This window comes from Melospiza melodia, chromosome 1 (assembly GCF_035770615.1).
Source record: "Melospiza melodia melodia isolate bMelMel2 chromosome 1, bMelMel2.pri, whole genome shotgun sequence".
Lineage (NCBI taxonomy): Eukaryota > Metazoa > Chordata > Aves > Passeriformes > Passerellidae > Melospiza > Melospiza melodia.
This window is the reverse complement of record NC_086194.1, coordinates 141,960,326-141,984,116: the sequence shown is the minus strand read 5'-3', so window position 1 is coordinate 141,984,116 and position 23,791 is coordinate 141,960,326. Positions and strand designations below refer to the sequence as shown.

At 42.5% G+C, this 23,791-nt stretch overlaps 1 protein-coding gene across 3 annotated transcripts in view; it reads left to right on the top strand.

The window, feature by feature from the left end:
- The first annotated feature begins 1,844 nt into the window (after positions 1–1,844).
- Positions 1,845–23,791, top strand: part of STAU2 (staufen double-stranded RNA binding protein 2) — a 168,792-nt gene continuing 146,845 nt past the window's right edge. For 2 of the 3 annotated variants that reach the window (XM_063170364.1, XM_063170355.1), the window contains exons 1-3: positions 1,845–1,943; positions 21,348–21,555; positions 22,622–22,752. In XM_063170364.1, the coding sequence (XP_063026434.1) occupies positions 21,357–21,555; positions 22,622–22,752 (330 nt within the window). In that variant the 5' untranslated portion in view covers positions 1,845–1,943; positions 21,348–21,356. Of the gene's footprint in view, positions 1,944–21,347; positions 21,556–22,621; positions 22,753–23,791 lie in introns of those variants that run through there. The other variant, XM_063170373.1, reaches the window with a different exon arrangement.

Below are 23,791 nucleotides of genomic sequence, written 5' to 3'. Positions count from 1 at the left end.
TTTGGTGTGTAAATGATCTACAGTATGCAAGCTTACTACCAAAATTCACCTGGGCTGTGTGTTTTTAGAGTGTTCCTCCACTATGCTTGGGAATTGTGTCAGGCTACATCTTTTTCTTTTTGCTCAGAACTGATCCACCTCTTGGTATCAAGTAATAATTAAAAAAAATAATTATCATATAATAGCAGATACTGCAGGCAGTATGAACTCTTAGACTCATTCTAATCCTGACTTATCTGTTGTTTTTTAAAATTACATTTGCTATGACTAATGTTATAACTCTCATATGAAAAGATTCATTAAAAATTAGTTGTGTAGCAAAAAGGTATAGATCTTTGCCTCCTCAAAAATCTAGTTTAGTTTCTGAGCCTAATTAATTTTTTTACTGCACTCTTGCAAATCAGGTAGGAACATGATTGCTTCAAGTTCTGATGTTTCCACCTGGCTTTTGCATAGATTTAAAAATTTGTGGTTTATTTTACTTGAGCCAATCAGGAAAACAGATTTTTACAAAATAAGTTAGATTGTGGATTAAACTCAGTAATCTTTTACTAATGAACAATAAACTTCTGATTACTTTGTGATAAAGATTTGAATGTTATCTTTTTAATGCCATAGATGGTCAGAAATTGATTTCTTTGATTTCTCTCCTTTTATTCGTCTATTAATTTCTAATTTAGAGGAGGAAGTACTTTAGACTTTAATCTCAATTTGCATAAGCTTTTTTTTTTATTTCTGCCTTTTTTTTTTTTTTTTTTTTTTTTACATTTTTCTGTCTAGTTCTGCCTTCTGTAAGGGATGTGCAAACCTGAAACATGGCAACAAGATATATACTTTTATGGTGGCAAAACCAAAGACAGTTGGTTTTGGTTGGAAAGGCACAGAAACAGCAATTTATCCAAGGTTTTATGTGGCTGAGCCCTGTGTAAGAAGGGGAGGGTTTGTGCCCACCTGGGGCAGGAGGAGGTTTCAGTGATGCACCGTGGAACCTCCATGGCTGAACCTCCACAGCTGCACTCCCTGGCCTTCGTCTCCCTCCAGGCAGCTCCCAGCAACTGCTTCAGTGATCTGCCTAATTCTAGACAGAAGAAAATATTAACAGAAATCTTCTTTATGAGTTTTTACCTTTTTCTGAAAACAGCTCTCTCGGAGGGGAAAGGTGAGAGGGGAAATACGTTGGAGAGTTAGTGGTCCAAGCTAGAGTGAGATAACAGCAGATGGGGGAAATAAAATCAAGCCCCTTCTCTGGTGTGCTGCGGTGGCTGCCCCCTTCTTCCGTATTTCTGCCGGCGTTTTTCCTTGCCTGAAGTCCCGCAGCCCGCTCTCTCCAGGCGCGCAAGGAGCGGTGCGGACCGCGGCTCTCGGGAGCAGCTGAGAGTAGGCAGAGCACAGTCGCCAGGCCGATCTCAGCCCCACTCACGGACCGGCACATCCCCCGCGCTGCTGCTCTCCGCGCTCCCCGGCTTGGGGCTTCCTCCTCCGCGGTGCCGAGGCCTCGCCGTGTGGAAGCCCGGTCCCGGCCCCGGTCCCGGCCCGGCGCGGGCAGGTGAGCGCGGGGTGCCGGGGCCCGCCGGGGCCCGCCGGGGCTGGGGGCGGGCGGAGGGCGCAGGGCCCCGCGCCGCCGCTGGGGGCGCCGCCGGGCCGGGGCCGGGCCGCGGACGGGGCCATTCGCGCGGCGGGCGCGGGGGGAGCGCGGCGCCGGGAGCGCTCGGGGAGCGCCCCGGGGGCGGCGGGCGCGGCGGGGGCGGCGGCGAGGGGGGGCCGAGGGGAGCTGCGGGGGGCGACGCCCGGCGCGGGGGCGGCGGGGCGGGGCGGCGGCGCCGGCGGGAGGGCGGGGGGGGGCGCAGTGGTTGGGGCCGGCGGCGGCCGCCGCGGCGGCGGGGTCAGTTCTCTTTAGTGTTTGCCGATGTTGGAGGCGTCTCCAAAGTGTCCCCGGGAAGCAGGTAACCGGGAGGGAGGGAAGGGGGCGGCTTCAGCCGCGATGCCCTAGTCTCCGTCCTGGCTTCCCGTTCCTCCCGCCGCCGCGGCGGCTCCCGGGCGAGGGCTCCGCCGGCCCCCGGCGCCCCCCGCCTCCCCCGGGCCGTGCGGGCGCTCCTGCGCCACGGCGCCGCCGGCCCGCTCCGCTCCGGCGGGGGGCGGCGGCGCCGACCCCGCCATCCACAGCCGGGGACCTGTCCGCCGCCAGCCGCCCGCCCGACGAGGGGCACAGGAGGCGGGCAGGGGTACAGGTGGGCAGCGCTGCCACCCCCGGGGGCCGGGGAAGACCCTCTGGATCCCCTGCGCAGCTCCCGCACACGGATCCGGCTGCCGGTGGCGGTCGCTGCGCCAAGGCCGGGCCGCGGCCGGGCCGTGCGGCGGGGCCGAGCTCGGCGGGGACCACGCCGGGCCTGCCCTGCCCCAGTCCTCGGGAAGGAGTTCTGTGCGACCGAGCTTGCTCCTCGTCCTGTGTCCCGGCCGGGCCTGTCGCGGTGCGCGGCCTCGGGGGCGCACGGTGGCCGCTCCGCCGCCGGCGGGGCGAGGGGCGCCCGGCGCTGCTCGGCCGGTCAGCGGCGCGGACCTCGCAGCTGAGCCGCCGTGTGTCTGTACGTGTGTGCTAGTCAGCCCTCTCTGTGCACGTCCTGCGCTGCCCCCAAACTTCGGACAGAGCCCCAAACTTTGCCATCGGTGCTGGGCTCTCCCACTCCCAAAATGGATGTCGGCGTCTACCTCTTCCAGCGATGGGCAGAGCCGTTTACCGGCCCTCGCCCAGCACGAGGGTTTGGGGGCCGTCGTTGAGGTGGGACCCAGAGACACATTGCGGTGGAGTTGCCTAGTCCAGGCTCCTCATGGGCTGGGTGGCACGTTCCCAGTGTTCAGGTGTCTCGTGGGAAAAAGTTCGTCCTGATTACAGCCAGGCCTGGAAGTGACAGCCTTGCCCTCCTGGAGAAGTGCGGGCTGCCTGGGCTCATCTGTGAGGGTGAATCCTGCAGCAAAGCTGTTCGCCTTGTAGTGCTCAGGGTCCCACCTGACAAGTCAGTGATACCCAAGCAAAAAATCTCCCTGCAGTGTATCTGGCTGGTGTTGCCTTACGGCCTTACGGCCAGCAAGCTGTTTCTGTGAATACCAAGACGTAAGCTTCTCAAGCCATGTTTGGAATGCTCCCTGTGCAACTACCATGGTACTAAAAAAAAGTTTATGCTGTACAAAAGAGTAGATCAAGTGCTGCTGTTGTAGCCCCTCTCCTTGCATGCAATACTGGCTTGAACAGTACTGAGGGATGTGTATGAGTAGCTGCAGTGTAGCAAGGCACAAGGAAGGCTGTTTGCTCTGCCATAGCTTGGAGTGGTTGAGCTGTGCTTCTGTCCGGGAACATACAGTGGTGTATCTCACTTGTGCTGACCAGTGGCACCGAGCTGCACAGGAGTAAGGTCTTCCTGGGTTACGTGGTAATTCCAGGTTAGCAGTCTACACCAATGAAGTAATACTAATGCATTTAAGCCATTTTCTAACTATAAGGAGGTTTTGTATACGCTTTGTTGTGACACTGCTGCTTATATAAACAGTGCCAGACTGTCAGATTTCTGAATGAAATATCTTTTTTTTTTCTAGAAAGTCAGCAGCAGTGTAAGATTTCCAGTACTGATTTCCAGCTGCTGAACCTTAGCTTTGACCTAAAAAAACTCAGAGAGAGAGATTTCTACTCCTGCCAGTCTTTGCGAAGATTCCTATTGCTGCCAGCTAGGAACAGGATTGAGGCTGCCTGCTTGTTTGTAGTTTTTGAGGGGAAAGAACAGTTCAGATTTCCTTTCCTTGCAGACAACTTTTCAGCCATGTTACTCAGTTTGGGTTCTGCTCAGGCCGCTCAGCTTGGAGGCCAAACTCTTTATGTATCTTTTTGCCAGCTCAACCTACCTTGTTCCCCAAGAATTACATCAAAATAATAATAAATTTGACTAATCATAAATTCTGATTTAAGATAGTAAATTGTAAAGAAACTTTGTAATTTTACTTGCAGAAAAACTTGGTCAGAGGTGTTTTAATGGCTGGACCAAGTTTAAATAAGCATTTAACACCATCAGCCTCTTCTCTGGGGGCAAAGGTTTGATTTTCCTCCATGGCTTTATAAACATCATTCTAACTCTGGTTTACACTGGTGTGAATGTGGGAAGTGAATCGAATACTATGTGTTTTGTTTGTAAAGTGTCATGACAAATGACCTTGGGAAGGTTAGGCAGCAAGCCATAGTGAAGCAGATCCTCCTATTCCAAGACTGGGTCCCTAGCCATTAGGAAAGGTGCACCTGTCATGCTCTATCTAGACAGTTTGTTTTGGCCTGCCCAAAGTCTGTGGCTATTGATTTGTTAGTCTTTGAAAACACTGAAAAACTCCCATCAATTATGTCCAGTCCTTCACCCCACACCCCACATCTTCTTATGGTGTTACTCCATTGGAGAGCTGGTCTTATAAAGGAAGTGTGTGGGTTTGAGTGCCCTTTTTTTGGCATATATTTGATAGATATGGGCAGAGATTTTTTCTGATTGGGGTGCAAAGTATCTGTTTCCTCATGCATGTATCACTGATGTGCTGGGGAAGACCTAACACTGCATTTTTTCAGGATAACTGAAACAACATAACTAATGTTAATGAGCCACCAGAGCTTCACTTTTCCTTCCACTGCTCACATTTATTTCCTATCACCAGCAACAAAATCTATAATAAAAGAGGTCTGTCTTTTGCCAGAACTTACTGTTTTGTATTTCTAATCTTTGGATCACACATAGCCTGTATTTATCACAATAGTTCTTGAATCTCTCTCCTCTGAAAAGAAGAAAAGAAAGAAAGACAGGGGGTTCCATTTGGTTGAGGGTCATAAAGAGCACAAGGCAGGGGTCCTGTGGAGGCAGGTCAGGGAACTGGGCTGGCAGTTCTGTTCAGGAGGGAAAGGATAGTAAATGAGGAGGAATAGAATTGGTGGGAGTGCATGACAAACTCTGTGAAGAGAGGAAGTGGAACCTGTGTGTAGTGTAGTTAACACATATATAATTTATATATATATATATATAAAGTCAAGGGCTCTGCATTTAAAGGGTCTGCTCATTGTCAGCACTGAGTCACAATTGCCATTATCCAAAGCGTGTTTCCATTAAAGGATCAAGAGTTCAGCAAGAATTTGAGAGATGTCTTCTCAGGCATTGTTCTGGAAAAATATTTAGAATGAAAAAATTGCTTGTCACAACTCCTAATGTGAAAATGAATTTTGAAAAGCCATCTGTGGTAGTGTAACACTAAAGTTACATCTATGTCTGTAACTGTTAAAGATTGTTCATACTTCATCTCAAGAGCAAGTGTTTTGTGGTTTTGGTTTTGTTTTGTGGGTCTTTTTTGTTAAACTGGTAGTTTTTGGAGTGTTTCCCATTAATGAAATATGTCATACTGTGTCATACTCCATCTTTGCATTTGCTTTAGTCAACTATGCATCTATACAGTACATCACTAGAATGTTACAAGTTTGTTTCTATTTAACCAAATAAAATCAAGTTATGAAATTTAAATTTTTCCTAGTAAATAGCACTTTTTTCATTTTTAATTACTAATATTGTGACTCCACTATGCTTCTGTATCCCCATAATCTTCTGATTTAGTCACCATTAAAATGATGGGAGGGGACACTTTTTAGACTGATTAGAACACAAGCTTTGAGCTCAGATCCCTCTTGGTGTCCCAAACCTGGTTATAACCAGCAGCCAATTATTATATCAAGTATGGGTTAATCTCCTATCCTTAGATTCTGGGAGAAGTTAGCTTACTAAGATTTTTACCATAGTAGCACATGCTCACTTGAAGGGTATGTTTACAGTCTCATCTTCTGAAAACTTCCAAAGGATCACAAAGGTTCCACTTCCAGTTTCACTGCTTGCCAGCTTTGAGGAGGCTGTTTTGCCTCCAGGCTAAAGGAAATGGTTTTGAGTGTAGGAGACCAGATTTTCTTGAAAAGTTTCTTGCAATGAAAATAGTCACATGTTGGATCAAGAAAAGAGATGAGTAAGCTAATTTTTATTGCTACTGCTTATTTTTTGCACTTGTTAGGTATTTGTGCTTTCCAGTTTCTCCTACAATGACCCCAGTTTAAAAAACCAGTGTTAAATGAATATAAGGAAGCATCAGCATACTAAATGTGCAGATTGATATCAGTAACTGGAATTGATTCTGGATAAGTAGCTGTCTGCAAGTGGTAGAGAACTTTTTCCATGTCACCCAGACAACACATCCATGCAACTGATACATTTTAAAGGATGAAATCAAGATAATGTTGTTCCCAAGGTGGAAATGTAGGCCTGGTAGAGGGCAATGTTTGATCACTTAGAACCGTACCCAGTTGTTCTGATTCAAACAAGATAATAATGAATTAACACTCTGTAGTGGCTTTGGCTTTGTTAGACAAGGTAAGATCAGGAAACAATCTAAAATTTCATGTTAACTGTTAGTTTGTATGTTTGTTTTACTTTTTTCCCCTTCTGCTGGTCCTCCTTCAGTCCTGGATACGATGTTGCTTTTTTCTTTCCAGGCTGTGGAAAATATTTTCTCTGCTTTTTGTTTCAGGCTTGTGTATAATAGTGTTTAAATCTGCCTGCTCTGAGTAGTGTTTCATCTGTGAAGGCAATGTCCATTCAAGAGGGCATTTTGCTCAAGAGTATATACCCAAGAGACATTCCTTTTGTTAGGGCCTGGGAATTGTAATGAATGATTCCAGAGGGATTTTCTTGAAAACCCTTCTGACCCTCTGAGAATTCAGTGCTAGACACTTACTAGTCTTGTATTAAATGTGTGTCCAGCTTGTGCATGGCAGCTAGAGCTGTCTCATCTTTGTGAACAGGAATGAGAAACTTGTCCTGGATCAGGAGTCAGTTAAAGCTCTGTTTGTTCAGAGCCATTTCTCAATATTCTCTCTTAGCTGAATCCACTGTGTTAGGTATGGGGTTTGACCTCATCAGAAGGGAGAGTGGCCCACATCATCTTTTCTTCACCCCTTTTCAACAGGCCAGGTTTTATTACTTAGAGCCTTAAGCAAGTGAAAACTGGCTGAAGATGCCAGGACTGGATCAATTTTCCACGGGCTTGGTGAAGTTGTTGTTCACAAGGATGTTCTGGATCTGGACCTCCAGGCATCCCTAAGTATTTGCCAAGTGCCATCAGAAGAATTTAATATTTAATTAAATTCTTCAGCTGTTACATTACAAGGTTCTTCTGAAACTGACCATTCCACAGATTTCTGTCAGTGGCAGTTCACCAGAGGAGGTGGCTTTGGAGGCCTTTTCTCTTCACAGGGTACCATTAAGGTGCCAGGAAAACTTTTATCCTTCTCTGGTTCGCCTCAAATTTCACTGCTGTCTGAGCCTCTCGATACTTTGTTACATTCACAGGTTACAGTAGGCACCAGGGCAAGCAGCTACTGTAGCTGGTGAAACTTAAGTTATTAAATGTATTTAAAGTATTTTAAAAGAAATGTAAACATCAACTTGCCCATCCTGGATTTGAAATTGTTTCTTTTCTTGGACACAGTAGTAACTGGAATCTTTTCAAGGTTTTTAAGCCAGCCCTGTACTCACTAGGAATTTTGACATTAACACCAGAAGGAAGTGGTTTTATTTGCTGTCATTGCAATTGTCATTTACCTCTGCTCAGGTATCTCATAGCTGACAGGAGCATGGGAGACATGGGTACTGTTAGACAAAGATACCTGATGTATCCCCAGGATGGGACAGGACAGAGCCCTGCAGGTGAACAGGGTTAGCTGAGGCAGTTCTATTCCAGGGCCTGCTCTCTTTTGAATGTGATGTCTTTGCTGTTGTGCTGGATTGCAGATCTGCTCCTCACCTCTGGGGTCAGCACCTTTACCTAAGCTTCTGCTGTGTGTCATTGCAACCTAGACAGACTTTGGTTGACCCTTGGGCTAGGAGCACAACCCTTCATTAACTAGGAACATCACTTTTTGCAGGGGTTAGACTGTATTAGGCATATATTTGTAGCCTAAATAGCACAAGCTCTTTTGGACATCCTAGAAAATGGGGACTTGTTTCCCTTTTGAAGTACTCTTTTTAAATTTGATTTTGATTTGAAGGGGAAAGAGTAGGAGTCTTAGTAGTGAACAGAAGTGTTAGCTCTCTGCAAGTTCAAAAGCAAGTTTGTTCTTTTCAAGTCTGTTCAAGCTAGTTTAGGGTGGTTCCAGAGCCACAAAAGCTAACTTTACCCTGCTGAGTCTAATGGCCCTGGAGTCCTGAAAGTGCAGTAAGTGGTAAGAAAGACATTCCTTTGAAGGGCAGCTCAGAGAATGATCCACCCATCCATCCTCTAGGTGGTTGTGAGTCTATGATGTTACAGCATTCCCATTCCTAATAAATGCAATCTTCTTTTTTTGCTTTTGCTCAATTCCAGGTACTCTTTCTTATTATTTTGAATCATTTCATATTACCAGTGCATCAACTTGCACTTTAAGCCAGTGTTATCCTTTGTTTTATTTCTGACTTTATCTGGGTAAAAATACTTGAGACAATTCCAAATTTTAATTCAGTTTGTTTACATTTTTTCCCTGTAGTAGTAACGTTTATAACTTCCTTTGGTCTGGGAAAACGAGTTATTCTGAATCATCAGCTCTTTAGATGAAGGTTTCTTATTTGCTATTTTATGGTGTGTTCTACTTAGTGTTCCTAAACACTAGTTCATAAGTTGGAGGGAAAAGCCTGGTTTTGTTATGCTGGTTCTGTGCCCTCACAGTGTGCTCAATTTGAAAAAAAAATCTTTTTACCAGCATTCTTCCTTTCTGTTGTTTGTTGTTACTTTAGTATCATCCTTGCTGATTCAACTCCAGAAATAACATTTTTCTATCCTGCCAGTTGTGTGTAGCCTCTGTGCTGCAGCTGAATTTGTGGCAGGTTTTTCATGTTCAGCTAATGTTTAGCATTGATCCTGACCTTGCCCCCAGACACAGCATCTTTAAACCTTATTTTCTCCAGTTGAAAACTTAGATTTTGTGCTTATCTTCAGTCAGAGATTTGGTAGGCCCGATCCAATACTCAGGCATTATTTTACCTTAATTCATTGACTGAGGAGAGCTGCACTTGAAACAGGAAGGGAGCTCTGTCAAACCGGTGCAGGACCCCTGACCTCACAGGTACTCTGTGCCTGGGAGCAGAGTCCCACTCCTGTCCCCAGTGAGCAGGGAGCCAGTCTCTGTATCAACTGTATGTCCACTTCATCTTATAGCCAAGCAATTAGAAACTGTCTGTGGAAAAGCTGAGGGAAGGGAGAACTCCAAGAATGTTTCAGGAACAGAAGGTGGCAATTTGACCCCAGCTGTTTCTGGGAGCTGCAACTTCTTGGAAAATGTCTGAGACTTCAATGTGGGCATTCATCACTTTAGCTGTCAAATACAGTGGTTTTGTTTAAATACACTAACGGAGAACAAAAAAGGCACACAAAGCAGAATTTTATCTGCTTCTAACAATAGAGTGCAACACCTGTTGCTTAGTCCACTGAAACCACCTTCTCTGAGGAACTTGTAGCTGTTAATTATAGACAGCTGACTACAGTGTGAGGAGGGTTGGTGGCAGAAGCTGTAACTTCATTTTAAAGAAAAAGGCATAGTTCTGCTACTTCACCAAATTTGCTACTTCAAATTATATGAGATGTAGTTTGTCACAGGTAGTGAAGGAAAACTGAGATGATTTTCTGAATTCTATTAATAAAATGCAATTTCTACTTGATTGAAGTCAAGAAGTAATTTTTTCCTGCTTCAGAACAAAGTAGCAGTTGGAGGGATGTTTTACTTAAAGTGAGAATATGTTGTAATTTAAAATCAGTCAAAGCTTACTGGAGATTTTAGGAATGTAACTACTACTTGTTAGCACAAATTGAGAAAAAAAGTGCAGCTTTTAGAAATATATAGGAGAGAAATTTCAAAATACTAATTAAATCAGAAGCTAGATTCTTGGAAGCACCTCAGATTAGACTCCAACATCACAAATAAGGAACCAATTACAGCTTTGATGCAAACAAGTCTGTAGCCTCAGAGTGTCAAGTTTGAGTCACGTTTTTTCATTTACTTAATCCTCTTCTCCACTTTTAAGCTGATGATTGATTGTTAAACTAGCAGCTTAGGCTTCCCTTCTATTCAGCTATTTTTCTTCAGGAAAGCTGACTAACTCATTTTTGTTTAGCATAAGGTGAATGTGAGTTACCTGTATCTAGAGTAAGATGGTATGATGACCACTTCATCTTTTAAAAACTGTTACAGATATGATTGTGCATCACAGAGTGTCTGGGGGAAATACAAGTTTTCAGTTTTCAAGATGCCATAAGTGGTTTAGAGTCATGGTAGAGGAGAGAGCTGAAGAGTTACAGTACTGGACAGCCAGCTCTTGTGGGTTAGTGTTTGCTCTCAGGTGCAGTAAGCAAATACAAAGAGGATATTACCTCTAGTGTTGGGTAGGGTGTGTGTCCTGCCTCTGATCTCTAAGGCATTATAGCCACCTGTAAACTAGAATTTGGGGTCTACCTCAAACCATGATGAGTTTTGGATGAGGAAGGCCTCCCACAAAGAGTGCTCTGATGATCACCTTGCTGTTTCATGAAGGAGTTTCACATTTTCTTCTCTGTAGTAATTCAGGGTATCTTGGCTGGGTCAAACTGATGGCTGTGTCTGAACCAATATTCTGTCTGGATGGTTCAGAGTCTTTTCTGAGCTGAAAATTTGTGGCACTGTGAGAACTGGGTTAGCTTGTACTGGCTGTTGGAAATTTCCATGGCTTTTGTACCATCTTCTCTGTTTTCTGGACAGGAACAATAAATTGAGAGAGACTTTCTGATGAGATTATCCTAACGCAGCAAACATTTATATAAACCAGACTTATTTTCCCCCTTGGGCTTTGGGTTATAAACAGGTTGAAATGTTTTGAGATGCCAAACAGTTTCTGATGCAACAGATTAGCTTTCTTTATCTTTTAGTTTTCTTCTAGCATTGAAATCTTCAAGTTGGTAATCTGATTGATGTCCCTTACCATTTTAATACAAATTAGCAATCCTTTTTCCCATCAATTTTCAGATTAATATTAATAGTTTCTCTACTTAGGGTCTCTGTTAGGATGTCTGTCTATGAAGTCTCTCCTTGAGTCTTTGAGTGGCAAGACTAGTATACACAGGACCTGACTGATTTCTCTGTTAGAAAAGAAAATGAGCCACATGTACAGTCTGGGGTCATTAGTTTTGCTGCACACAGTAAGATGCACTGTGGCCTGAGTTGCTCCTTTCCCAGCTTTTTCATGTCAGCCTCGCTGTTGCCAGGGAAGCAAGGGAAGAGTTGCATTCCTGCCTGTCAGTATGCTCCACTTTCTGTTAAGTTTCTTGTTACAAGTTTTTATACTCTTGCTCATGCAAATGTGCACAGTTGCAGTCAGTGGCCTAACCCCTGCATTTTCCATCATTCTTTACAGAAAGACTTGTCTCTGCAAAGGGGCTTATTTACTTCTGTAATTGCGTCTGTTTGTTTTAGTAACATCCATGATCACTTACTTGTTGAAGACAAGTTTGGCAGTAGACTTTGGGTAGGATTCAGTTGCCTGTATTTTGGCATCTTGTGCAGATTGAGACACTAAGTTACCCTGTCTGCTTCTCAGCTGCCACTCAGCTGTGTGGTTAGCTAATCCTAAATTAGAAGCCTACTTGTTGATCACTTTGAATAGCTCCCTGGGTCTGCTGGCTGTACTGACTGGTGTAATACACTTCTTTAAACACAGACATTATTGCCATTTCATTGCCTCTTCATGTCAGGGTTTCTCTGAACTGCCTGCCACATGCAGTGTCAGGTGTTGCATGAGTCTTCAGAGAGAATGTCTATTACCTGAAGCAGCAGCTGATGGACTAGGCAGGTATCCAAATGTGGTGTCTCAGGACATCTCAGCTGACATTGTGTATTGGGTCTTTGAAAGTCTGTAGTGGGTTCACCCTGGCTGGATATCAGGCAGCCATCAAAGCCACTCTCTCACTCTCCTCCACAGCTGGACAGGGGAGAGAAAGTATAATGAAAGGTTTATGAGTTGAGATAAGGACCAGGAGAGATCACTCACCAAATACCACCATGGGCAAAACAGGCTCAAATTAGAGATATTAATTGAATTTGGTGCTAACAAGATCAAAGCAGGATAATGAGAAATGAGAAGTGAAATAAAACCTTAAAAATACCTTCTTCCTACCCCTCCCTCTTTCCCAGCTCTGCACTCTCCTCCAGCAGCACAGGGAGACAGGGAATGGGCATTACAGTCAGTTCATCACCTGCTTTTTCTCCTGGGAGAGGAGTCCTTCCCCTGCTGCACCATGGGGCCCTGCCCACAGGACACAGTTCTCCATAAGCCTCTCCACCACGAGTCCATCCCATGGGCAATACAATCCATGCCCAAGCTGCTGCAGCATGGGTGACTCTTCCATGCAGTGCAGTCCTTCAAGGCCAGGCTGCTCCAGTATAGGAGCAGGGCCCCTCCCTCCAGGTCTCCCATGGGCTCACAGCCTCCTCTCAGGCACCCCCTGCTCCAGTGTGGGGCTCCTCCACAGGCTGCAGGCAAATCCCTGCTTCCCCATGGATCTCCATGGGCTGCAGGGGCACAGCTGCTTCACCATGGCCATCGTGGGCTGCAGAGGGATCCCAGCTCTGGTGCCTGGAGCACCTCCTGCTCCTCATTCTGCACTGACCTTGCTGTCTGCACACTTGTTCCTCTCACACATTCCCACCTTGCTCTTCTCTGCCTACAATTACAACTGTGCAAGGGGTTTTTTTTATTCTTCTGAAGTATGTTGGAGGCATTACCACCATTTCTAATTGGCCCAGCCTTGACCAGCAGCATGTCCATCTTTGGGGCTGCCAGGGGTTGGCTCTGCTGGACAGAGGAAGCTTCTGGCAGGTTGTCACAGGAGCCACCCCTGCTGCCAAAGCTTGGCCATGCAAGCCCAGTACCCTCTGGTAAATCATGGTACTCCCATGCTGTATTTCCTTTTACTCAATGACAATTGAGTAAACAAAGTGACAATTCCGACACCTTGCTTATATTTGTAAACCTGAATTATAGATGCCTTTAATCCTTATCTGAGTCCTTATATCTCACTGTACAGCTGTGCCATGCAATATGGGTGACTGTGCTGGTGTGACAGGTACTGTGAATGTAAATGGCTTTTTAGTTCACTGATTTTTCATATTAGTTACTCGACTTTTGCTGTAGTGGTTGAAGTAATTTACTACATCCTAAATGTTTATTATATTTACTCTGGGACATTCTGTGTATTTCAAGTTGTGTAAATCCAATCTTGATTGCAGGGTAAGACTTTGGTTCTTGCCCTGTTGCTAATACACCATAATTAAATGGCAGCAAAAATCCCAATGTTTGGCCATTTTGTTGATGGAGAAAATCTTTAGGTTTAGTCTGTGATTCCATAATTAGCTGCCTTGTTTGTCTGGTTTGTTTTTTATACTTTTCTTTTCTTTTCTTTTCAAATTTACATGAAACATTTTTAAAGTGAGTTGTTAAAGAAGGATTGACTCAGTGACAGATATAAATAATATGTACTCCCACATAATGTGATTCTGTGATAATGATAATGTGGTCATTGATTTGGAGACTTGCATGCTTTTTGTACTAAATTGGATCAACATCATATTGGAAGCTAGGGAATAGATATGGTTTCATGATGAAAGAAATGTGCAAGATGAAGCTGTTTCTGCCTCCGTTTTCTGAGTTTTAAGTGCTTTTATGTTGTTTTAATGTGTAGTAATTCAAAAGGGAGGTTGAACTGACTGTTGTTTGAAGAAGAGATTGAAAAATATGACTGCAGATTTTTAGTCTGTTTCCTACTTGATTTTTTCTTTCAAAAATACCTTCAAAAGCACCTTTCTTTCAAAAATACCTGCCTTTCCTCAGGAAAGTTCTTATTGATTGTACATGAGAATTGGCAAAGGATAGTCCTCTGTGGGTGATATTATCTGTAAGTGTGGATGTTGTGACCTGCTGTTCACTGCAGCTGCTTGGCCCTCCCTTGCCTTCCTGGGGCTTTATCTACAACTCTTTTCTGCCCCAGTCCAAGAGCAGAGAAAACAAATTGTAAGAAACTGTGTTATTTAGTCTTCAGAAACTGGGTTTAACACCGAGCAATAAGAGGAGCTTTTTTGTAAGCCTTGCAGCTCCTTAAATTTTGGGTATTAGTCCCTAATAGTCTGTGTCCCTTCCTTTGCTTGTAAAATATCTTACCAAAACAATGAAAATAAAAGAGTTAGTGATTTCTCCCACACCCATCTTATACTTCTGCAAAGTAAAATGCTTTTAAGGCATCACTTCACTTGCTGCCATGTATTACGTAGCTGTTAATTAGATGGTAGCTGTGTTCATATATTCATTGAAGCTAAGGTTCTGTAGTGTAAGGCACAGTAAAGGAAAATAAACCAGGCCACGGGTTTCTGAAGATGTAATCATCAGGGATGAGACCAGGGGCTTTGTGAGGAACAGTGTGAAGGAGATGAACTTCAGTGTATGGCTTGACAGCAAAGCTAAGCTGATTAGCAGGAGTTGAAAGGGCTAATTCCTTGCACCCACTCCAGGTCAGGAGTTTGTGTCCCTCCTTGTACAGACCAGATGCTCCTCTGGTCTTTCTCCTTACCTGCCACAAAAACTGGCTCAGTGAGATGGACACAGAAAGTGTTGGCTTTTTGCTGCAGGGAAGAGAGGACATGGGATTGTCCCCTGCTATGCCAGCAAGGCATTAGATCAGTTTGGCTGTTGGCAAACCACTCCTCATAAGGCAAAACGCTACAAAATTGATGGAGGAGCAAATGGGAAGAACAAACAGGGGGGACCAGCAGTAATATAGAAAAATATATATATATTTAAAAACAGAGAAATCCTGTGAAATTTCATGCCTAGCATTTTATTTTTTGCTATTTAAAATGTATAAATAAAATAAATATTGCAAATAAGTCTGGATAATCATCTGCTGATTGTTGCCTGAAGTCATACTCTTGCTAAACTGCTACTGTGTGGCCATCTCTTTACTTGATATTAAAAGACAAAAGTTCTAATTAGGCTGCTCTGAAGGTAATCCAGAGCTGTGTGGTTTTTGTCAACCCCAAATAAACTGCTAGATATCACACAGTAAAAAAAAATTGCATAAGGCTTAGAACTTCTTTGGGACTTTTAATAATAATGTCCACAAATGTATAAATATTTGCCACAAATGTGAGAAATGGCACACCGGAAATGTATTAAACCTTTAGGCAGTTTTGTATGCTTTTGTGTAACTGAATTAATATCAGAAGAATAGAAGAAGAACAGAGCATTTAATGGAATTTTAAAGCTAAGGCTAAAACCAAACCCTTCTTAGTTAGGAAGCTGTTAACTCTTAGAGTTCTGTGAGTTGGGACTTTCACAGAAGAATCACATTAACAAGCTTCTAACCAAAATGGGGTTGGTTTGAAAAAAACTCTTGAGATGCTTGCTGCTGGCTTAGACACTGCCCCCAGTCTATTGGATTGCTGTTTCTGTACCTTTCAATGTTTTCATTAATGATGTGAAAGAAACTGTGCAGGTATTAAAATGGAGATGCTATAAAACAGGCTTAGAGAAGATTTGCAAACATTTTGGAATTAGAATTAAAATTTATTGTGATATTGAAAAAAAAATATTGTCTTTTTCTTTTTTTTTTTTTTTTCTGTTTTGTTGGGTTTTTTAATAAGAAAATTCAAAGAAGACAAGAAAAAATCTCATTAGCTAGGAAACAGCTCCACAAAGAGAGCACAGCCTAGAACTTGCTGGGTAGCAGTTCTGTGGAAAAGGATCTGGGATCATTAATATAATATTCTTGTGAAAAATGGACACTGACCAGAAAGTATAAGCAGAACTGTTGGTTATGTAAAATACAAGATATGTCAAGTAATTTTTCTTGCTCAGCAGTGGCTGGCCTGCAGTTGTTCCATTTGTAAAGTCCTTAACAAGTAAGTAGTATGTGCCACCATTACATTCTTGTGCACAGATTAAATTTGGTACTCTGGCTTGTGAAAGTGTGGTGACTCTGCATATGTGCATTTTCACTTTCTGCACAGATGAAGTCCAACCTTCTGTTTTGACTGTTCAGGCCATTAGTTTCTCTATCTGTTTATTGTGCCCATGACTTCTCTTTCTAATACTGCTTTTTCAATTTTCCCACATTGTACAAGTCTGTTTGGTTTGAAAACTCATTGTCCATGCTTTCTGCCTTTTGTGATATTTTATCTACTTGATCTGTCTTTATTTATTCAATTATTATGACATAGTCCAAGAATCATTTCACCAGAGCATTCAGTTCATATTTTATGTCACAAGATCTAAGGTTATAAAGTGATTCCAGAAAAATACAAAAGGTAATAATAATCAGAAGAAGTGTTAACTAATTATTTATGCTGCATGGTGCTTTTAGCATGATACAAGTATAATCACAAATTTTAAAAGTATTCTGCATCTGTAAATGTAACTAAATATTTGCAGTGGGTTTGCATGGCCAGGTTTTGGTAACAGGGGCTACAGGGGTGGCTTCCATGAGAAGTTGCCAGAAGATTCATTTGTGTCTGATGGAGCCACTGCCAGCTGGCTCTGGGATGGATCTGCTGCCAGCCAAGGCTGAGCCGGTCAGTGTTGTTGGTAGTGTCTCTGGGATAACAGATTTAGAAACAGGAAAAGTTCCTGGAGAGGAGAGGAGAGGAGAGGAGAGGAGAGGAGAGGAGAGGAGAGGAGAGGAGAGGAGAGGAGAGGAGAGGAGAGGAGAGGAGAGGAGAGGAGAGGAGAGGAGAGGAGAGGAGAGGAGAGGAGAGGAGAGGAGTAAGAATATGTGAGAGAAACAGCTCTGCAGACACCAAGTTCAGTGCAGAAGGAAGGGGAGGAGATGCTCCAGGCGCCAGAGCAGAGACTCTTCTGCAGCCCTAGTGCTGCCCATGGTGAAACATGGCAGCCCTGTGTCCCTGCAGCCCATGGAGGTCCATGGTGGAGCAGAGATCCACCCGCAGCCCGTGGGGGAGACCCAGAGGACCTGTGGCCCCATGGGGAGAGAGAGGAGTTCACGCTGGAGCAGATTGACTGGCATGACTTGTGACCCTGTGGGAGGCCCCTGCTGCAGCATTCTGTCCCTGAAGGATGCCACCCTGTGGAAGGGATCCACGCTGGAACAGTTCACCAAGAACTGCAGCTTGTGTGAAGGACTCACGTTGAAAAAATCTGTGGAGGACTGTGACCTGTGGGAGGGACCCCACGCTGGAGCAGGGGAAGAATATGAGGAATCTTGTCTTAGGAAGATGGAGTGGCAGAGATAACATGTGATGAACTGACTGTAATCCCCATTCGCCATCCTTCTGGTCATGGAGAACTCAGGAGTGAAGTTAAGCCTGAGAAGAAAGAACGGGTGGGAGGAAAGTGTTCTTAAGATTTAGTTTTTATTTCTTCTTTTCCTACTCTGATTTGATTAAATAAATTTATTGTCAATCTCCCCAAGCTGAGTTTGTTCTGCATGTGACAGTAATTGGTGAGTGATCTTTTCATGCACTTGTCTAGACCCACAAATCTTTCATTATATTTTCCCTCCCCTGTCCAGCTGAGGTGGTGCGCCACAGAGCAGCTTTTGTGGTCACCTGGTGTACAGACATGGTCAACTCACAACAGCATTGTGTTTCCTCATATATTAAAAAGTGAACGGCCTATTTTACAACAATATTTTCACTTTAAAATGTGAGGAGTTTTGTTTTGTTGTTTTGGTATGAGTTTGTTTTGGTTTGGTCATTTTTAGTTTCTCAGGAAAATTCACAGCTTGTACATAGTTTAATATGAAAGTCAGTACCAAGTGTTTTATGAAACCTGTGTAGTAAGTGTTCAAAAAGGGAAGTGAAGTAAAATGCAATTCTAATATATTTGCATCCCTTTATGTATTTGCTATTGCATTTCTACTGCATCTGTGTGGGTGAGACTATGAGGAGAAACCATTGCAGTTATGTCATCCACAAGCCCTGCAGTGCAGCCTTACAAAAACAGCAGTGCTCTGACATGCAGACTTTGACTGGATAGATGTGTGTGATTCAAACGTTGGGGAACATCATTTCTGTTGTGTCTTGACGTGGCAGCTGGGTAAAGGCACAAAGCTGGGAGGCAGAGCTGTGCAGTCCAGCTTTCTCTGAGAGGTGCAGGTGTCTGTAACCACTGCCGAGCTTGAAGGGAAACCTCTTTGGAGACACTTGGGCGTAGGAATTTCCTAGATATGAGTTGGGTAGCCACCTGAAATGGGGTGTGGGGACTTTTCTAATTGTAATCTTAATTCTTGTAATCTTAATCCTAATGAACCATCACTTTTGTATATGTCAGATTTTTCAAAAATATCTACATAGAAGATGTAAAAATATTTTGATTATATAACTGCATTTTATCTCTGACCAGCTTAGTGAAATCTCTTTCCCCTAAGTCCTATATTTTAGGTAGCTGTGTATTTTATTATGTGTGCGCTTGTGGCTGGAAGGCCCCAAAATGTTTTTTGTTTCACAGTTTATAAAGCAGTACAACACTGGTGTATATATGTTAAAAATGTAAAGAAAAGGTGGAACGTAGAGTTTTTCACATCTTTTGTCATGACATTGAAGATTGGCTGCCTGGTGGTGTGAGAATGACATGCCATCACTGTATCAACTGTATTCTTTCTGTTATCTCTCTCTACTAGTGTATTTTTAGAACTAATTGCAAATTTATTATCTCCATATCTCATCTGCTTAAGAGTTCATGTCTACAATTATATTACTGCCTTGGCATCTTTGCTTACACAGGTTAATTTGCAAAATAGTTACAGTTTCTTGTAGGAGTTCTGCAGCTTTAAAAAAAAGCAATCCAGCGCTCAACATGTTATGATAAATTCTGATTCCAGAATTGAATTTTCTATGTACTTTACTTTAGTGTCTTTTTTTCCCCCTAAACCTTATCATGTTCATTTTTGCAGTTCCTCAATACTATTCTTATACTGATTTTTCTTGTTTTATCCTTAATAGGAAAGAGTCCCTCCCACAATTTTGCCCTTTAGAACATCACTACTGTATAACATAGTATTTTGTTTATTAGCAAGTTCTGTTTTCATGAAGAATAAACTTTTAAAATACTGGAAGCTGAAGTGGTAATTCACAACTGGCAGCATTTAAGATCAGGTGTTCAGTAGTATTTCATGCAGTACATATGAATGATACCTTTCTCATACTCATGTTTGTAGGATAAAATGCTTTAAATACTGTGAGTTTCTTAAACTTCACTTCTTGTGCTGATATTTCATGTTATGTTGGTTTCATTTTATGTATGTTTAAGACATATGGCCCGGTTCTGCCATCATTGACTTTAATGTTTACAATTAAAAATCTTTTTCAATTAATTCCTGTTTATACTAATGCATTTAAAACCAGAAGCAGACATGTTCTCTACTAAAGACTTCTACAATTCTATACCTTCTCAGTCTTTAAGTTAGGCCTTTCTAACAGTACTGCTGTATTGAATGGCATTTGCTGTGAAGTGACAGTAGGATTTTTACAGTATGAATGTAGTATATTTTTTTGAACATATGAGGTATTTGAACATATGTCAGCTAACTACATATATGTATTTTAAATCTGTCACTATTACCAAAGATAGTTATGAAGAGGGCAGGTGATTGCTTCTCAATTTTTAATTTTTTTCTACTTTTGCCTTTCCAGAGACTTAAATCAGTTATTTGTCTTTCCTCAGTAATAAAAATGGCATTCCAGTCTGAACCTCTTCTCCAAAGCACAGAGTCACAGTAATAGGATTTATTATTTTCATTATACTAGTGCAATCGTGTTAAAGTACTTGTACTCCAAGGTGTAATGAGTGATTTGGGATCTTAATCCAACAATACTGTCCCTCTGAGTAAAGATACTTGGATATTTTTAATAGACTGGGGAAAGACAGGCAAAAATACTGATGGTAATCAATATCTTTTATATAGGTTATTCATTTCAATAAGCCCTCCATTAAAAAGTTTCTCGGGTGTTGAATGGGTTTGTTTGGGTTTTGCGTTTTCTTTGGTAGGGAGAGAGAATTACCCCAGCAGAAGAAGCAAAGAGCTTAGTGATGGATGAGAGCTGAACCCCTGCTCTGCCTTGGCCTGCAGGACCAGAGCTGCTGCTGGGACAAGTCCCAGTTGCCCAGGCCATTTCTTGGCTCTCACAGGGCTTGTCTCTCTATCTGCCCTGTACAGATCAGCTCACGTGGTATGAACCCCAAATAATACAGTCTGTGTCCATGCTGCTGAGTAAAATATATCATCCTGCTCCTTATGGGACAGGAGAAGCCCAAACCTTTTTCCCAGATGTCTGACAATGACTGGTTTCTCTCTCAGTTGAGTGGATGACCTGGGATGCCTGCAGGCACCTAAACTGCTCCTGCATAGTTTTTGCAGCAGCAGGAGTTCTCAGCCAGTAGCCCAAATTTTGCCAAGGAGCATAGTCTCAGTGAGTAATATGGAGTGGTGCCCTGATCCTGGTTTGTTTATGCATGTAGACCTAGCCTGAGAACAGGTATTTGCAATAAAGAAACTAATTTGGGCAGATGAAAAGAGGTAATTAGTACCTGGCATATTCCCAGTAAATGCTTTAGCCATTGGGTTGAAGGCTAGTTTAGGAAATCCTGGTATACCTCTGCCAGTAATTTATACAAGGATTTTGAAGTACTCCACCTGTTGACTGAGTAAGCAGTGATTTTTTTTTTAAGAACTTGCATCATTGGTGGGGCTTGTTTGTTTGTATTTTTTTCCTTCTTTTTTTCTTTCTTTTTTTTTTTTTTTTCCCCCTCTTTTCTACTTTGTTACCTGGCCAAAAAATTTAAGGATTTTCTCTTGTGGCCTTATTGGATACTTAAGGTGCACTTTACTGGAGAAACAATGGCAAAAGTTTACAAGTTTGCTGTGGCATTTGGTTGCAAAGTCATCCTCTCTTAAAGATACTGGCAAGTTCTTATCTCATCTGCAGAATAATTGTGTAGAATTTGATTCTGGAATAGTAATTCTTCCTGCTATATTTCAGGCAGGGTGACCCCAACATTGAAAAGCAGAACCTGGAGCCAGAGTGTGTGGGTTCTTCTCCAGGAATGTTCTTTGGCTCTGAGCTCTGTTTCTCTGTGCATCCATTTGGAAGTAGTGTTTGCAGAGGCATGACTTTTGTGGACAGTTTTGTGACCCAGATCCAGGAGCAAAAAAGGAATGTTGCTAATAACACTGTAGTCATTGGACATTCAAACTGCAGAATGCTCTGCTGATAATAAATGTATTTATTGCAGTGACAGGCAATGGCACAAGTTAAAATGCAGACTACAGCAAACCTGTCTGGACCCACCATGGCCCCTGTGGTGCTACCCCTGCCAGTTACAGCTACAAATACACTGAGTCTGCCATCCTCAATGAATGGATCCATTTCAGAATCGGCTGCCAGCTGTAGCAGTCCTACTGCCAGCCTTGTGGATCCCACGTCTTTGATCAACTCACCAGGTAAGTTGGTCCAGATATATTTTCTTTGGTGTTGAAATTAATCTTTTTGATGACTTTTTAATTAAAAAAAATAAAAATTAGGTCCTAAAGAGGATTAAAATAAAGGAGAACACCCATGTAGAAGAATGTTTTGGCTAAATAAGCTGTTTACAAAGTTTAGTTTCTTTATTGAGCTCAGATTTGGAGTGAAGTTTCGATCAATGATGTAAAAGCTCAGGAAAAAACATGTCTGTTTTGTCAAATTCTCAGTGTATCTTTTATAGAGAAGTTTTAGTGGGGCAGGAAGGTCTCCAAGTTTATTTCTCTTCCCTAGAACAGAATGTCTTCTGAATGCTTGGCAGTATTTGGTGTTTCCTTTGTGGCCTAATAAATGCTGTAGTTTCCATGCTGAACTGGGTGTAAAATGCAGAAGTGTTGTCCTAACAACTTAAGCAAGAAATGACAATGTGTGTGCGTGTGTTAGGGATAAATACAAATAAATTGTAAAAACCCCACAGAAAGTGAAACAGTCTAAAGAAAGCAGAACCAAATCCTTAAAGGGGAAGGTGTTGTAATTGAGTGTTCTGAGAGTGACTTTGATATTGTGAGAAAGGTCTAAAACTCTGGGAAGAAGCTGGCAGAAACAGATGGGAACCTCAGGGTTTCATCTACTGTATTTGTCTCATAACTCTTATGCTACCCATTTCTGCTTCAAAGAGTGGAAAAATCATTCTGAAAGAGTAGTTAACTCCAGGAACCAGTATACTCCTGACAGTAAACTTTGGTGACACAGAAAATACAGAATATGCATATGCTCTCCTGTACTGTCATCTTTCATATAGACATTTTGGAAATAAATAGTTTTGGGGCTTTTTTTAACTGCATGTAATCAAAATTGTAATTGGGAACTACATAGTTTCATGTGATTAATATATAAATGGTGTTTAAACTTTGTATTTCGCATATATGCAAAAGTTATGTTTTAGCCAAAGTATTTCCTTTTTTAAGCATGCTGCTTTTGCAAAGCTTTGTGAAGTTGTGAAGAGTACATTTCTCCACAAAAACTTTACAGACTCTTTATTTACAGCTCCTCTCCAAGATAACATGGCAAACCCCAAAGAGAAAACTCCAATGTGTCTGGTAAATGAGTTAGCCCGTTTCAATAGAATTCAACCCCAGTATAAGCTTCTGAATGAAAGAGGGCCTGCTCATGCCAAGGTAAGGTCACAGTTCCAGGTGATGAGCCATACCTTACATGCTGAACAGATAATATCATGGTTTGGACAAATGTGCTTGTCAAACCCAGCTACATTTCTAGTGTAAGGGCTTTCTTCCTGTTCTTTATTTTGCTGCTCTTTTAGACCACACTTTCGGAAAGTATGCCTGTATTTCTGTTACAGAAGCCCTGTAGATCATTTTGTACTTTACTTTGTCTCTCATCTTTGAATTTACATTTACTGGTCTTTATATAGACCTCATGAAGGTCTTTTCAGGGTGTCACCACCCTTCCTTAATCTTTCTGGGGCATTTGCTTTTTAGGCTGCATGAATCTTTCTCAGTCAGCATGCCTCTGATAACTCCTCTGCATTTGTTTCATGGTAATGCAGGTGATGACAAATTTGTGACATTTTTTAAAGTGCTTATTGATGCAATTTTTTGTCCATTAAGTTGATAGTCTGTCTTTGAGTCTTGCATTCTAGGGCACAAACTTTATTACTGTGCAACTTTACTATGTAGGGTTATACTAAAACTCCTAATGTGATTATGGCGTAGAAGTTTCTAGTGATTTGACAGCTCATTCTGGCCACTTGTTGAGTGGATGTCCAACTTAATAAGTAAAAATTAGGATGCTTTCAGATTATGGGGAATACAGAGGAATATCCTCATGGTAATTTTTTGATATAATTTTGAATTTCCTCCCTACTTAAGAGCAAACTGGGGGAGGAAAAAATCCTAGAAAAGTCTGAGTGAGACACTGGCATAATTAGTAGCTGCTTTGTATGTAGTATTTCTGGAGTGGCTAAATCACATGAGGCAGCAGGGCCAGGGTGTAGGTTAGTAACAGTTTCAGCTCCTCATGGGCTGTCTCTGCCCCTGCCCCTTGTTCCTGTGTTGCACACTGTGTTGCCAGCTAGTGCAGAACTGATGCAAATCGCTGACCTTCAGCTCTGGCTGGCGATGCTGAATGTGTTACAGTGGTGGAAATGATGTCAGCAGGTGTGGGGCTGCTTTTAGCATCCTTCGTTGCAAATGGAAA